Source organism: Lepidochelys kempii, chromosome 14 (assembly GCF_965140265.1).
Source record: "Lepidochelys kempii isolate rLepKem1 chromosome 14, rLepKem1.hap2, whole genome shotgun sequence".
In the NCBI taxonomy this organism is placed as follows: Eukaryota; Metazoa; Chordata; order Testudines; family Cheloniidae; genus Lepidochelys; species Lepidochelys kempii.
Window position 1 is genome coordinate 38,147,235 of NC_133269.1, and position 15,390 is coordinate 38,162,624.

The 15,390-nt window shown below is 51.8% G+C and overlaps 2 protein-coding genes across 5 annotated transcripts in view; both read left to right on the forward strand.

Moving 5' to 3' along the window:
• The window catches only part of LOC140898051 (butyrophilin subfamily 1 member A1-like), a 179,779-nt gene that overhangs the window by 159,674 nt on the left and 4,715 nt on the right, over positions 1-15,390 (forward strand). The gene's annotated exons all lie outside the window — the stretch shown is intronic.
• LOC140898041 (butyrophilin subfamily 1 member A1-like) overlaps positions 1-15,390 on the forward strand; it is a 317,607-nt gene that overhangs the window by 25,304 nt on the left and 276,913 nt on the right. For 3 of the 4 annotated variants that reach the window (XM_073311458.1, XM_073311454.1, XM_073311455.1), the window contains 4 exons: positions 803-835; positions 1,720-1,740; positions 5,484-5,516; positions 6,389-6,409. In XM_073311458.1, coding sequence (XP_073167559.1) covers positions 803-835; positions 1,720-1,740; positions 5,484-5,516; positions 6,389-6,409 — 108 coding nt within the window. The remainder of the gene's footprint in view (positions 1-802; positions 836-1,719; positions 1,741-5,483; positions 5,517-6,388; positions 6,410-15,390) is intronic. The other variant, XM_073311457.1, reaches the window with a different exon arrangement.

The window sequence follows — 15,390 nt, forward strand, 5'->3', positions numbered from 1 at the left end:
AAGCTGGTAGAAATAAGCTTAGGGGGTCTTTCATGTGGGTCCCCACATCTATACCCTAGAGTTCAGAGTGGGGAGGGAACCCTGACACAGGGATTCACTCATTTTGAGTTGTATGTAAAGTTTGTCTATGTGCCTAGAGACAGCTTTGTTGGGCTCATTTCCAAACACGAAACAATCAGCTGTCACTGTCTTGTCCCCTGGGCCTTTTAGAGAATTCTCCACATCAGCCATACTGGTGTGCTGTGGCTAGGATTGCTGTAATAAAACAAACACACTCAGGATTTGCACAGCTGATCTGAGACGCCGATCACACTGGGCACAAGATGCTCTCGCTCAGGCTGTGCTCAGCAGTGACTGGCAGACATGCCACTACCTCCATTTCTAGCAGTGTTGGTACCCCAGGGCTGACACCAAATGGACAAGCTCTAAGTGGAAAGAGCTGATCTTAGAGGCGATGCCTGTAGGGGTCCATCCACTCCTCCCTCCGAGGCTCATGCTGACCTGAGCACCCAGCTAAAGAAAGACACCTCCACCCTGTTCTTAGCTAGGGCACCACCCAACTAACCTGGCCTTAGAGGGAGCTGTTCCCATGTGTCACTAGGATCAGGGGACAGGCATCACCCACAAGCTCAGGAGCTGGCCTAGGACGGGGGTGCGGGGACCTCAATAGATGGACCCATCTGTGTCTCTCCATTTGTTTCTCTATTGCATAATTACAGCAGAGCTGCGTTAAACAATTATAGGAACTTCACCATAAACACGATGGAATGAAATCTCCTCTCTCCCCCTTTTCTCCCTCTAGAGACTCTGCAATCTGAACTGGAGAGCGAGAAAGGTCAGTGTCTGGGCTCGTTACATGAACTGATGTCAGGATTATTCCTAGAAATACGACAGGGGAATTTCACCTCTCCCCATTTTCTCCCCCTAGAGCAGTGGTTTTCAACCTGTGGACCACAGACCACGGCAGGTCTGCAGACTATGCCTAACATTTCCAAAGGGGTCTGCACCACCATTCTCCCTCAACCCTGCCCATAACCCTACTGATTGCTGTGAAAAGCAGAAAACTGGAAAAACTGATTTCCAATAAAATCAGGCTTTTCTGATTTTCACCCACATCAATAGAGTTCTGACCAGAGTGGGGAGGCGAAGGACCTGGCTGGAATACGGGGGGGGGGGGGGGGGGGGGGGGGGGAGAAGAGGAGGCAAGAAGTGCAGCTGTGGGAGCTGACTGGAGTGGGGGAGGGGCCCACTGCTAACCCTAACCTCACCCTCACCTTAAACCCTAACCCCAAGGTCACTGGCTTCTCCTGTATCCTGAGGGAACAAACAGTGAGTTTAGTGGAAATCAGGCTTCTCCAGTTCTCCAGTTTTCACCAAAATCAGGAGGGTTCAGCTCATTGATACTTAGAAAATCCCCTGAAACGCTGCAATCGATGGGACATGGTTCTCAAGAGTTATCCCATTCCAGACAGACAGACAGACCGTCGAGTTCAGTGGGGGGCCTCAGCCAAAAGGGAAAGGGGAGAGCCATGTACTCAGCGTTTTACCTGCACGAGCCTTGTGTCCCCAGTATAACGCTGGCAGTGGGAGTAGCTGGAGGCAGAGCACCCCAGTGTGTGTTCTACTTTCTACCAGTAGAAAAATGTCCACTATGAGTTTGCAATACGTACAGATAAATCTTCTACCTTGTAACCCACCTCTCCTGTTGTTCACTTCCAGCGGCGCATCGTGCAGAGAAAGGTGAGGTCCCTTTATTCATTGCAATGGGAGAGGAGGGGGAATCTCAAACTTTGCAAGAAGTTTCATAGACCCCCGAGGCAGGTCTTGAGAGCTCTCACTATGAACTAAGTCCGTTTGGTTTGTGCGGTGCACAGAGAAGCTCTGCCCCTCGTCCCTCACACTCAGGACACAGAATGAACAGACCCAAACCCCACTCCCTGAACTCCCAGGGGTTTACTGCTCCCACACAGCCAGGGGAGAGAGCGGGTTTGGCTCACTCTGCCCTCTGTGTAGCCAGCACTGTGCCCATGCTGTGAGCTGGCTGTAGTCCTTAACACCCCCGGTGTGACCTGCCAGGCAGAAGGTGGCCAGGGACATGGTGGCTGATGATGTCGTTGTGCTGCTCGCTACAGTGTCACTCTGCCCATTTGCTCTCCTGTGCTATTGGCTGCGGGCTCCACCCCCGTCCCACCCAGTCCCGTCACCCCAATGATCGACTAATCTGCCCCCAGGGAGAGTTCCCTCGAATCCCTCCAGACCCCTGTCAGTGTTTGGCTTGTGCCGTGAAGCAGAATGCTTGTGTTTTTGAGAATTATCACAACTCTGGATATTTACATTTCCATATCAGTATCTGGGCCTTTCTGAATCCTTCGTCCATTTGGGGTTTTTCTTTGCTTGTCTGTTTTGTTATAACCATACTCAATGTAAAACAGCATGTTCTCATTAGCCATATAAATGTCCTTTCCTGTTATTTCTGTTAAACTCTTTTCTTCAATGCTATCTTGTGGCAAGGAGGTCCACAGGCTAATTATGCATCATGTAAACAAGAGTATTTCTTCTTATAGTTTGAAATTTGCTACCTTTCAATTTAGCTGAGTATCCTCTTGTTCTTGCACTAGGAGGGAAGGTAGGTCTGAGAACCCAATTGATCTCTCTCTCACTCACTGTTTTCTATATCTCTGTCATGTCTCCTATCTAAACTAAAATGTCCCATCTTTTTCAATCACTTTTTATATGGCTTTGCCTTCAGGGCTCAAATCATAATTATTGCCCGTCTCTGTAATATCCTTCCTGAGATAGGGCGACCAGTACCGGTGAGGATGTATATAAGTGTGATTTTCTGTCCTGTTCTTTGTGCATCCTGACACTTCATTCTTTAAATACCACTGCACACTGAGTGGAGTTCTTCAAAGAGGGGTCCACAGTGCTGCCCAGGTCTTTTTCCTGAGTATTTTAAAGCCAATAACCTGCATGCATAGGTCTAATTATACTTGCAATGTGCGTAACCTTCCATTGATCAACACTGAATTTCATCAGCCATCATGTTATCCAAGCTTGGTCTCTCTGAAATAACTCAGACTTCTTTGGTAACCTAAATAATTGTGTGTCATCTGCAAATTTTGCCTCTTTAGGGCTTATCCTTTGTTCCAAGTCACTGATAAATAGACCAGGGGTTCTCAAACTTCATTGCACCATAACCTAACAGGTAATGATCAAGTGATCTCTCTCCTGCCATCCATCTCCACCCTCTGACAAACAGAGGCTAGGGAAACCATTCCTTACCCATCCTGGCTAATAGCCATTAATGGACTTAACCTCCATGAAATTATCCAGTTCTCTTTTAAACCCTGTTGTAGTCCTAGCCTTCACAACCTCCTGAGGCAAGGAGTTCCACAGGTTGACTGTGTGCTGTGTGAAGAAGAACTTCCTTTTATTTGTTTTAAACCTGTGGCCCATTAATTTCATTTGGTGGCCCCTAGTTCTTATATTATGGGAACAAGTAAATAACTTTCTCCACACCACTCATGATTTTATATACCTCTATCATATCCCCCCTTAGTCTCCTCTTTTCCAAGCTAAAAAGTCCTAGCCTCTTTAATCTCTCCTCATATGGGACCCATTCCAAACCCCTATCATTTTAGTTGCCCTTCTCTGAACCTTTTCTAATGCCAATATATCTTTTTTGAGATGAGGAGACCACGTCTATACTCAGTATTCAAGGTGTGGGCGTACCATGGATTTATAGAAGGGCAATAAGATATTCTCCGTCTTATTCTCTATCCCTTTTTTAATGATTCCTAACATCCTGTTTGCTTTTTTGACTACCACTGCACACTGCATGGATGTCTTCAGAGAACTCTCGACGATGACTCCAAGATCTTTTTCCTGATTAGTTGTAGGAACTTTCTTAACGTTCCTGGCTTTAACAGATCCATTACGTGGGTTGAGTCCACATTTAGGTGACAGGGTGTCATAACCATATGGCTAAGGGTAGCCTAGAATTCCTCCTTACCTGTAAGGGGTTAAGAAGCTCAAATAACCTGGTTGGCACCTGACCAAAAGGACCAATGGGGAAAGAAGAAGAAGATACTTTCAAATCTTGGGGGGTGGGGGGCTTTGTTTGTGTGTGTTCTCTTGGGAAGCAGAGAAGCATCAGGTCAGAAAACTCCTGCTCCTATAAACCATCCTAAAAGTCTCTCATATTACAAAAGTTGTAAGTAAAAGCCAGGCAAGGCGTGTTAGATTATCTTTTGTTTTGCTTGTGAATTTTTCCTTTGCTGGAGAGAGGTTTATTCCTGTTTTTTGTAACTTTGAAACTAAGCCTAGAGGAAGTTCTGTTGTGTTTTTGAATCTTTTGTTACCCTGTAAAGTTATTTTCCATCCTGATTTTACAGAGGTGATTTTTACCTTTTTTTTAAATAAAATCCTTCTTTTAAAGAACCTGACTGATTTCTCTATTGTCCTAAGACCCAGGGGTTTGGGTCTGTGATCACTTTGTAGCCAATTGGTTAGGATATTATTCTCAAGGCTCCCCGGGAAAGGGGGTATAAGGGCTTGGGGGGATATTTTGGGGGAATAGGAACTCCAAGTGGTCCTTTCCCTGATTCTTTGTTAAATCACTTGGTGGTGGCAGCGTACCCTGCAATGGCAAAGAATTTGTGCCTTGGGGACGTTTTAACCTAAGCTGGTAGAAATAAGCTTAGGGGGTCTTTCATGTGGGTCCCCACATCTATACCCTAGAGTTCAGAGTGGGGAGGGAACCCTGACACAGGGATTCACTCATTTTGAGTTGTATGTAAAGTTTGTCTATGTGCCTAGAGACAGCTTTGTTGGGCTCATTTCCAAACACGAAACAATCAGCTGTCACTGTCTTGTCCCCTGGGCCTTTTAGAGAATTCTCCACATCAGCCATACTGGTGTGCTGTGGCTAGGATTGCTGTAATAAAACAAACACACTCAGGATTTGCACAGCTGATCTGAGACGCCGATCACACTGGGCACAAGATGCTCTCGCTCAGGCTGTGCTCAGCAGTGACTGGCAGACATGCCACTACCTCCATTTCTAGCAGTGTTGGTACCCCAGGGCTGACACCAAATGGACAAGCTCTAAGTGGAAAGAGCTGATCTTAGAGGCGATGCCTGTAGGGGTCCATCCACTCCTCCCTCCGAGGCTCATGCTGACCTGAGCACCCAGCTAAAGAAAGACACCTCCACCCTGTTCTTAGCTAGGGCACCACCCAACTAACCTGGCCTTAGAGGGAGCTGTTCCCATGTGTCACTAGGATCAGGGGACAGGCATCACCCACAAGCTCAGGAGCTGGCCTAGGACGGGGGTGCGGGGACCTCAATAGATGGACCCATCTGTGTCTCTCCATTTGTTTCTCTATTGCATAATTACAGCAGAGCTGCGTTAAACAATTATAGGAACTTCACCATAAACACGATGGAATGAAATCTCCTCTCTCCCCCTTTTCTCCCTCTAGAGACTCTGCAATCTGAACTGGAGAGCGAGAAAGGTCAGTGTCTGGGCTCGTTACATGAACTGATGTCAGGATTATTCCTAGAAATACGACAGGGGAATTTCACCTCTCCCCATTTTCTCCCCCTAGAGCAGTGGTTTTCAACCTGTGGACCACAGACCACGGCAGGTCTGCAGACTATGCCTAACATTTCCAAAGGGGTCTGCACCACCATTCTCCCTCAACCCTGCCCATAACCCTACTGATTGCTGTGAAAAGCAGAAAACTGGAAAAACTGATTTCCAATAAAATCAGGCTTTTCTGATTTTCACCCACATCAATAGAGTTCTGACCAGAGTGGGGAGGCGAAGGACCTGGCTGGAATACGGGGGGGGGGGGGGGAGAAGAGGAGGCAAGAAGTGCAGCTGTGGGAGCTGACTGGAGTGGGGGAGGGGCCCACTGCTAACCCTAACCTCACCCTCACCTTAAACCCTAACCCCAAGGTCACTGGCTTCTCCTGTATCCTGAGGGAACAAACAGTGAGTTTAGTGGAAATCAGGCTTCTCCAGTTCTCCAGTTTTCACCAAAATCAGGAGGGTTCAGCTCATTGATACTTAGAAAATCCCCTGAAACGCTGCAATCGATGGGACATGGTTCTCAAGAGTTATCCCATTCCAGACAGACAGACAGACCGTCGAGTTCAGTGGGGGGCCTCAGCCAAAAGGGAAAGGGGAGAGCCATGTACTCAGCGTTTTACCTGCACGAGCCTTGTGTCCCCAGTATAACGCTGGCAGTGGGAGTAGCTGGAGGCAGAGCACCCCAGTGTGTGTTCTACTTTCTACCAGTAGAAAAATGTCCACTATGAGTTTGCAATACGTACAGATAAATCTTCTACCTTGTAACCCACCTCTCCTGTTGTTCACTTCCAGCGGCGCATCGTGCAGAGAAAGGTGAGGTCCCTTTATTCATTGCAATGGGAGAGGAGGGGGAATCTCAAACTTTGCAAGAAGTTTCATAGACCCCCGAGGCAGGTCTTGAGAGCTCTCACTATGAACTAAGTCCGTTTGGTTTGTGCGGTGCACAGAGAAGCTCTGCCCCTCGTCCCTCACACTCAGGACACAGAATGAACAGACCCAAACCCCACTCCCTGAACTCCCAGGGGTTTACTGCTCCCACACAGCCAGGGGAGAGAGCGGGTTTGGCTCACTCTGCCCTCTGTGTAGCCAGCACTGTGCCCATGCTGTGAGCTGGCTGTAGTCCTTAACACCCCCGGTGTGACCTGCCAGGCAGAAGGTGGCCAGGGACATGGTGGCTGATGATGTCGTTGTGCTGCTCGCTACAGTGTCACTCTGCCCATTTGCTCTCCTGTGCTATTGGCTGCGGGCTCCACCCCCGTCCCACCCAGTCCCGTCACCCCAATGATCGACTAATCTGCCCCCAGGGAGAGTTCCCTCGAATCCCTCCAGACCCCTGTCAGTGTTTGGCTTGTGCCGTGAAGCAGAATGCTTGTGTTTTTGAGAATTATCACAACTCTGGATATTTACATTTCCATATCAGTATCTGGGCCTTTCTGAATCCTTCGTCCATTTGGGGTTTTTCTTTGCTTGTCTGTTTTGTTATAACCATACTCAATGTAAAACAGCATGTTCTCATTAGCCATATAAATGTCCTTTCCTGTTATTTCTGTTAAACTCTTTTCTTCAATGCTATCTTGTGGCAAGGAGGTCCACAGGCTAATTATGCATCATGTAAACAAGAGTATTTCTTCTTATAGTTTGAAATTTGCTACCTTTCAATTTAGCTGAGTATCCTCTTGTTCTTGCACTAGGAGGGAAGGTAGGTCTGAGAACCCAATTGATCTCTCTCTCACTCACTGTTTTCTATATCTCTGTCATGTCTCCTATCTAAACTAAAATGTCCCATCTTTTTCAATCACTTTTTATATGGCTTTGCCTTCAGGGCTCAAATCATAATTATTGCCCGTCTCTGTAATATCCTTCCTGAGATAGGGCGACCAGTACCGGTGAGGATGTATATAAGTGTGATTTTCTGTCCTGTTCTTTGTGCATCCTGACACTTCATTCTTTAAATACCACTGCACACTGAGTGGAGTTCTTCAAAGAGGGGTCCACAGTGCTGCCCAGGTCTTTTTCCTGAGTATTTTAAAGCCAATAACCTGCATGCATAGGTCTAATTATACTTGCAATGTGCGTAACCTTCCATTGATCAACACTGAATTTCATCAGCCATCATGTTATCCAAGCTTGGTCTCTCTGAAATAACTCAGACTTCTTTGGTAACCTAAATAATTGTGTGTCATCTGCAAATTTTGCCTCTTTAGGGCTTATCCTTTGTTCCAAGTCACTGATAAATAGACCAGGGGTTCTCAAACTTCATTGCACTATAACTCCCTTCTGACAACAAAAATTACTACACGACCTCAGGAGGGGGGATCGAAGACAGAGCCTGCCCGAGCTCTGCCCCCTGGGTGCGGGGGCCAGGGCCAAAGCCGAAGCCCAGGGGCTTCCATCCCAGACAGGGGGCCTGTACTCAGAGCCCCAATACCCAGGGCTGAAGCCCTCAGGCTTCAGCTTCAGCCCTGGGCGGTGGGTCTCGGGCTTTGGCCCCAGCAAGTCTAAGCCAGCCCTGGCAACCCCATTAAAACAGGGTCACAACCCACTTTGGGGTCTTGACCCACAGTTTGAGAACCACTGAAATAGACTAAACACCAGTCCTAACACCCAACTTTGAGGCACCCCACTACTAACCTTTTTAGATATGAAAATTGACCATTTATTCCTACCCTGTTTTCTGTTGTTTAGCTGGTTTCTGATCCAGGACAATACTTAACCTCTCACTCCATGAAGACTAATGTCTGCACTACAGAGCTTATAATGCCAGAGTTGAACCGATGCAGCCGTGCCACTGTAAGATCTCTAGTGGAGCCATTCGATGCCAATGGGAGAGAGTTCTCCCATCAGTATAATGATTCCCCTCCTGCGGGTGGTGGTAGCTATGTGAGGAGGAGTTTCTCCCACCAACATAGTGCTGTGCACACTAACACTTATGTCAGTGTAACTTATGTTGCTCAGGGGGTGGAATATTCACTTCCCTGAGTGACATAAGTTTTGCAGACATAAGTGGTGGCGTAGACAGCCTTCGTTTCCTTCATAACCTTTTGTGAGGAACTTTTTCAAAGACTTTTTGAAAGTCCACATCAATTATGCCAGGGGTTCTCCTTTGTGCCACACTGTACTGACATACTCAATGACATTTAATAGATTAGTGAGACACAAGCCTAGTCTGTTCTAGGAATTTATCTTGGTATAGCTACGTTTTTCAGGAGTGTGAATAGAGAGTGAACCCACCAAGCTAACCCCTGGTATAGACAGTGCTAGGTCAACAGAAGACTCAACCTAGCTACTGACTTTGGGGGAGGTGGGTGACCTATGACGATGGGATAATCCCTCCTCTCAGGGTAGGTCGTGTCTATGCTGAAGCCCCCCAGCAGCTGTGGTGCAGCTGCACTGCTGTAGGGGTTTAAGTGTAGACAAACCCACAGTTTTCTTTTCCAGCTGTGCTAGTTGGACTTTTCCCCATCATTCTCATGTAGCTGATTTAGAATTCTGTTTTAATTCTTGTTTCAACCAGTTTACCAGTTACTGATGTAAAGCTCACTGGGCTGTAATTCTCAGAATTACTCCTGCCAAATTTTTAAAGCTGGGTACAACATTCCCAACCCTCTGAATCTCCAGAATAGTCGCTGATTTTAATGAGAGATGCGTATTATTGCTTGCAGCTCAGCCATATCGCTCTGACATTTCAGAACTCTTGAACGTTTGTCCCCTGGCAGGGATCCACGCTGCTCTTGGTGGCTGCTGGCTCTTTAACTTACCAGTTGTTCCAATATCTCGTCTTCACACCTCAATCCCTGATATTCATTTCATGAACAGAACAGCTCCAGGGCAGGTCTCTCCCCAACATTCTCTGTGGCAAAAACTGAGGCAAAGAAACCAGTCAGTCTCTCAGCATTGTCCGTACCCTTCCCAATTGCTCCCTTTCGCCCCTGTGGATCCAGGGAACCCATCGATTCTCTCACAGGCTTCCTGATTCTGATGGACTGAAATAATTCCCTGGTCTTTATTTTATGTCACTGGACGTTCACTCTCCTAATTCCATTTTAGCCTCCTAATTCCCATCATGCACTTCACCCGATGTACTTTATGCTCCTTTCTACTGGTTTCACTGGGTTAATATTTCCACTTGCTGAGGGGTCCCTGTTTAGCTCTAACAACCTCTTGCGCCTGGCCGGGTGGGGTTACTATATTTCTCCCCTTGCTAATTCCTTTGCTGCTCAGGAGGTGCCAGGCTCCGGTTGTTGACGTAGCCTCCAGGCTGAGTCTAAGGATTTTAACTTCCCTGCTTTAGAGCCTTTTTGACTCACTTCTCTTCTGCAAGATAATGTGATATGAGGGTGACTAGACAGCAAGTGTGAAAAATCGGGATAGGGGATGGGGGGTAATAGGCGCCTATATAAGTCAAAGCCCCAACTATCGGTACTATAAAATCGGGATATCTGGTCACTCTATGTGGTATTCACAAAAACAACAAGGAGCAGACTCCTTGTTGTTTTTGTGGATACAGACTAACACGGCTACCCCCTGATACTTGACTCTATGTGCTATTGACTCATTTCTCTTTGTTTTATTTTTAGACAAACTCCAGGCTGAGCTCAGTAAGTTCCATTCCCCCCAGTATCACCCTTGTCTCACATTGTCTCCTGCTCAGCGTGTTGGTGATCAGGGGCGTTCTCACCCCTCTCTCTGTGTTTGGTTGCAGGGTGGAGACTCGCCCAGCTCTACGCAGGTACAGTACATAACGCTGATATTTTATCCATGGTGAGACCCACCTCCCCCTGGGAGTTCTCTGCTCCTTTCCCTGCACTGAGCATTTTCCTATGACATTCAATAGGCTCGAGAAAGCAATGTCACTGGGGGCAGATGGAAAGGGGCAGGTGACATCCCAGGTTTATTGCATAGCAGGGACATGCTCCCTTTGGGAAAGGGCTGATTGGTGAGGGAATACTGCCCCTGGTGTCAGGGGTGAAAGTAAGTTGAGGGATTTACCGGCACGGGGCTGGGCTAGGGCCAGCTCTGGCCCCTGGAAGGGGCGGGACCTCAAGCGGAAGGGGTGGGGCTGGGGGTCAGAGCCAGCCACAGCCCACCCTATACTGGCAAGTGCCTTCTTCCCCCTCCCCTCCGCTGGGGTAACAGCAGCAGCCGGGGGCTTTGGCAGTGGTTTAAAGGGCCCTGGGCGGTAGCGGCGGCCGGAGCTCTGGGCCCTTTAAATCGTCCCCGGAGCCCTGGCTGCCGGTACCACCCCAGGCCCTTTAAATTGTCCCCGGAGCCAGCCGGAGCCTTGGGGAAGCAGTTGTGGGGCTCCGGGGACAATTTAAAGGACCCATTGATCAGCCGCCGCGACCGCCCTGGGCTCTTTAAATTGCTGCCCCAGCCCCGCCGCCGCTTCTCCAGGGCTCTGGCAGCAATTTAAAGGGCAGGGGGCTCCAGCCGCTGTGGGGAGCCGCAGGCCCTTTAAATTGCGCCTGGGGAAGCCGATCCACCCCAGTACGGCGCACCGGCTCTTGCCGATATGCCGTACCAGGGCGTACCGGCTTACTGTCACCTCTGCCTGGTGTCACCTTTCCAGGGTGGTACCTGGGATCTGCAGAATGGACTTTCTTATCTGTCCATCATTTGCATTGAACTGCTCAGCTCTCTCTTCCCAGCAGCAGGGTTTCTATGCTCAGACCAGGCTTCAGCCCACAATTTCCTTCTCGCGTAATAGAACCATACAGGAGCTGTTCACTGTCTCCCTGGATTTGGGGGGAGGAAGGCCCTGTCCCCATTGCCAGGGCAGACAGGTTTTTATAACCAGCCCGTGACACTCCCCTGACCCAGTTACAACTAATTGTGCCCCCGTGGCAGCTTTTCTGCCTCACAGCCGGGGCTGAGCTGTGTGTGTGTTTGCTCCCAGCCTCCTGCCTGACCCTGTGTGTGCCCTGGAGCCTGCTGGGGGAGTCGGGGCCGCTCCAGCAGGGATCAGAGAGCCCAGGGGCCATGCACACACATTGCAGAGCCACTGGCCCAGGGTCCATACACTCCAGGGTCTCCTACCACACAGAGCTGGGAGGGAGGGGGGCATCCAGGGCAGTTACACAAACACCGCTGGGGGTCCTGTTCGGGTTGCCACCTCTGAGGTCCAACAAAACAGGAAATCTGCCTGCTTCATGGACATCACCTGTCCCCTCACCCGGGCACCGTCTCCCCATCTGAATCCCAGGAGAGGGCACCAGCCACCACAGGCTCCTGCTCCTGGACTGCCCCAAGTACCAACCTCACCGAGCAGGACATGGCGCCAGATCTACCCCGCTGCCCCCGGCAGTGACCCCCGCAGCTGGTACCTGCACAGGGGTGACTGGGCCCTGCTGGCCCTGAGCTCCTGATCTCACTCACTGCTCCGAGCTGCCCCGTCTCTGCAGCTCCCAGGCACTCTGGACCCAGAGCTCCCTTTGCGTAGGCACGGTCACCCCGCAGCTCCCCCATTACAGCCATTGACACACCTGGGACTTGTCACGTCCTGGGCAGACTCACAGATTTCCCAGGAGAGTGACGTGGACAAAGGGACAATCCTGGGAAAACCTGGACAGGTCGGGTGCCAACTTTCTAATCTCACAAAACCGAACACCCCTGTCCCGCCCCTGCCCTGAGGCTCTGCCCTTCCCCCTCTCCGGGGCCCTGCCCTTGCTCCCTCCATCCCCCCTCCCTCCCTCGCTCACTCTCCCCCCACCCTCACTCACTTTCACCGGGCTGGGGCAGGGGTTTGGGGTGTGGGAGGGGGATGAGGGCTCCGGCTGGTGGTGCGGACTCTGGGGTGGAGCCAGGGATGAGGGGTTTGGGATAGAGGAGAGGGCTCCAGGATGGGACAGGGGATTGGGGTGCGGGGGGGGATGGGCTCTGGGCTGGGGGTGTGGGCTCCAGGTGGGGCCAGAAATGAGGGGTTCAGGGTGTGGGAGAGGGCTCCGGGCTGGGGCAGGGGGTTGGGTGCAGGGGTGGTGAGGACTCCAGCTGGGGGTGCGGACTCTGGGGTGGGGCCGGGGATGAGGGGTTTGGGTTGCAGAAAGGGGCTCCGGGCTGGGGCCGAGGGGTTCAGAGTGAGGGAGGGGTGCGGGCTCTGGGGTGGGGCTGGGGATGAGGGGTTTGTGGTGAAGGACGGAGGCCTGACAACCCTATGGACAGGTGCCAACCCTAGGTCCTGTCCACACGGCCCAGTAACACCCTGCTGAGCTGGGTACAGGCAGCCACGTGCCAGCTCAGGCCCCTGGCAGGGACGCTGAGCTGCTATGGTCACTAACAGTGTTAACTCTGCCACGTGCCCCACACCACACCCCAGGAACAGCTGTAACCTAGACTCGTGGCACTGCAGGGCTGGAAGGGACCTGGAGAGGTCACCTAGCCCAGCCCCTGGTGCTGGGGCAGGGCCTAGACCATCTCTGGCAGGGATTTGTCCAATCTGTTCTTACAAACCTCCAGTGACGGGGATCCCGCAGCCTCCCTTGGACCAGGTCCAGAGCTTCGCTGCCCTGAGACTTAGAAAGTGTTTCCTCATCTCCAGCCTCAGTCTCCCTTGCTGCAGCTTGCACCCATTGTTCCTTGGACAGGCCCTCGCCCTGGCCGCTGCGGGCACTGGGGGTGTCACCAGGTGTGAGCATCGCTGTTATCGCACTGAATGGCTGGGTGCGCTGGGCTGGCTCAGGGGGGCAGTGAGGGAGCTGGGGCCTTTCACTCCCCAGTCACCGATCTCAGCCCAGGCTCAGAGTCCGGCTCCCAGTGAACAGGAGCTCATGTCGTAATTCTCGTTGACGGCAGCCTGACCGGCCATGTCCGCAGGGAGGCCAAGGCCTAAAGGGGCCACAGGGACGGTTCCTCCCCAGGGAGAGACTCTAGCAGGTGTCAGGGCTGAGCCATGTTGGCAGGACAGTGCGGGGCTCACACGGCCACTGTGACGTCCTCGTACCCTTGATATCCAGAGCTCCAGCAAGTGGGGTGTAAACCTCACTCGTACCCCCAGCACTGAACTCACTGACACTGCCCCGAGGCCCCCTCTCCTCCCGGGGTTGGGGGTGCTGGAGAATAAATGGCACTGGAAGAGAGGGGCCAGGAGACCATGGCCCCATCACTTTTACTGATAGGAGGGCTAGGTCTCCCACTTTTTACCGGCTGTAAGGTTGAGCAATGGGGGGCGGGAGGGGGCAGAGAGGAGCTACCACTGGGGCCGGGTGTTGGGGGGGAAGAGGTGGTGAGGGGGTGGAGTCTTGGGGAGAAGGGGCTGTGTGGGGGCGGGGTCTTGAGAAGAGGCAGTGTGAGGGCAGGGGTTCGGAGAGAAGGGGTGGTGCGGGGGCAGGAGCTCCAGGAGAAGGACCCACATGGGAGGGCGGGGCCATGGTTCAGGCACCGGAGGCCCCTCTACTTTTAGGGAGCTTCCATCACTCCTGGGGAGAGGACCATCCCGGATCCTGATCCACGGGCACATCTGTGTATTTGCCGGGTGCACAGAGCTCTCCAGGTGGAGACACTTTCTCACTGACCCAGGAGTTGGTGCTGGGAGGCCCCACTGCCCAGAAGACCAAGGGCTCTCGCTCCCCTGCCCTGGGGGTGAAGGGAGGGGCCCAGGGGCTGCTGTTCCCTGTCCCAGGAATGGGGTGAAGGGGACGTGGACACAGACAATCTCGTTGCTTGCGCTGTGAGGGGCAGACCTGGCTCCATGCTGGGCTTCAGAGCCTGAGCTCCAGCCTGAGCGTGAACGTCTATGTGGCTATTTTTAGTGCCAAGGAGGGAGCCCCACAAGCCTGAATCTGTCCACCCCGTTCGGAGACTCGCTGCCGCGGGCTGTGTACATGAACCCAGAGTGTGTCCAGAGTCTGGGTCTGAAAGTTCCCAGCGCGTCTGATCCAGGGCTGGTTAATGAGAGCGAGGGGGGTGGCTGGCGCAGTGGTTAGATGGAGACACCGGGGCCCCTGGGGCTCTGGGACGGTCTCTGTGACCATTGTCTGCTCTGGGAGACGCCCAGGTGCAGCTGCAGAGGGTCTGTGCCGCCAACATCATCCATGGGACAATCGCTCTGGGCAGAGTTCAGGCTGATTTGTGGGGTCTCCATTTTCAGCCTGATTTTGGGGGCGAGATCAGGGGCTCGGGGAATTTTTTTAACCAGGTCAAATTAAATAGCAGCTCTGGAGTGTTTCATAGCTGATGTCCTGAGTCTGACCTGCCCGTAACTTTGCGTTTCTGGGGATGTTGAGAGTCACTCACTGCAAGTCACTGGGATTTGGGCTCCTCAGTTGCTCAGACAGGTTTACAGTGAAGCTGGGTGAAATGTTTTGGACAAATACTTTATTTGCTGCAAAATTATATTTTGGGTCGACAGAAACGATTCACGAACCCCTGTCGAGTTTGCTGACGAGTTTCAATGAACAGAAATGTGCCGCCGCTTCCCTTCCAGCCTTTAGCCCCGTGGCTGGGCCCCCAGCGGGGAGTCCCCGGTTCAATCCCCCCGTGGGACGCCATGAGGGCTTGAGCTGCTGGGCTCTGGGGGTCTGATGACGTCCCCCTGTGTCTAAATATTGCCCTGGGCACTGGCCAGAGCGTGGGAGCTAGGCTGACTCTGCAGCCCAGGGTGTCAGGCCCCGACCTGGGAGACGCAGAGTCCAGCCCCCCTACTCCAGTCACCCTGTAATCATTGATCCATAACCCCAGTGATGGGAGGGGTTACGGCCCCTGGCACACCAGTGTCTCAGGCCATGTCTGCCGGGGTTTCCTTGCATCGGTGCAAACCCCCAGGGTAGACTGGCTGTGCGGATGTGAACTGGGACTGGCGC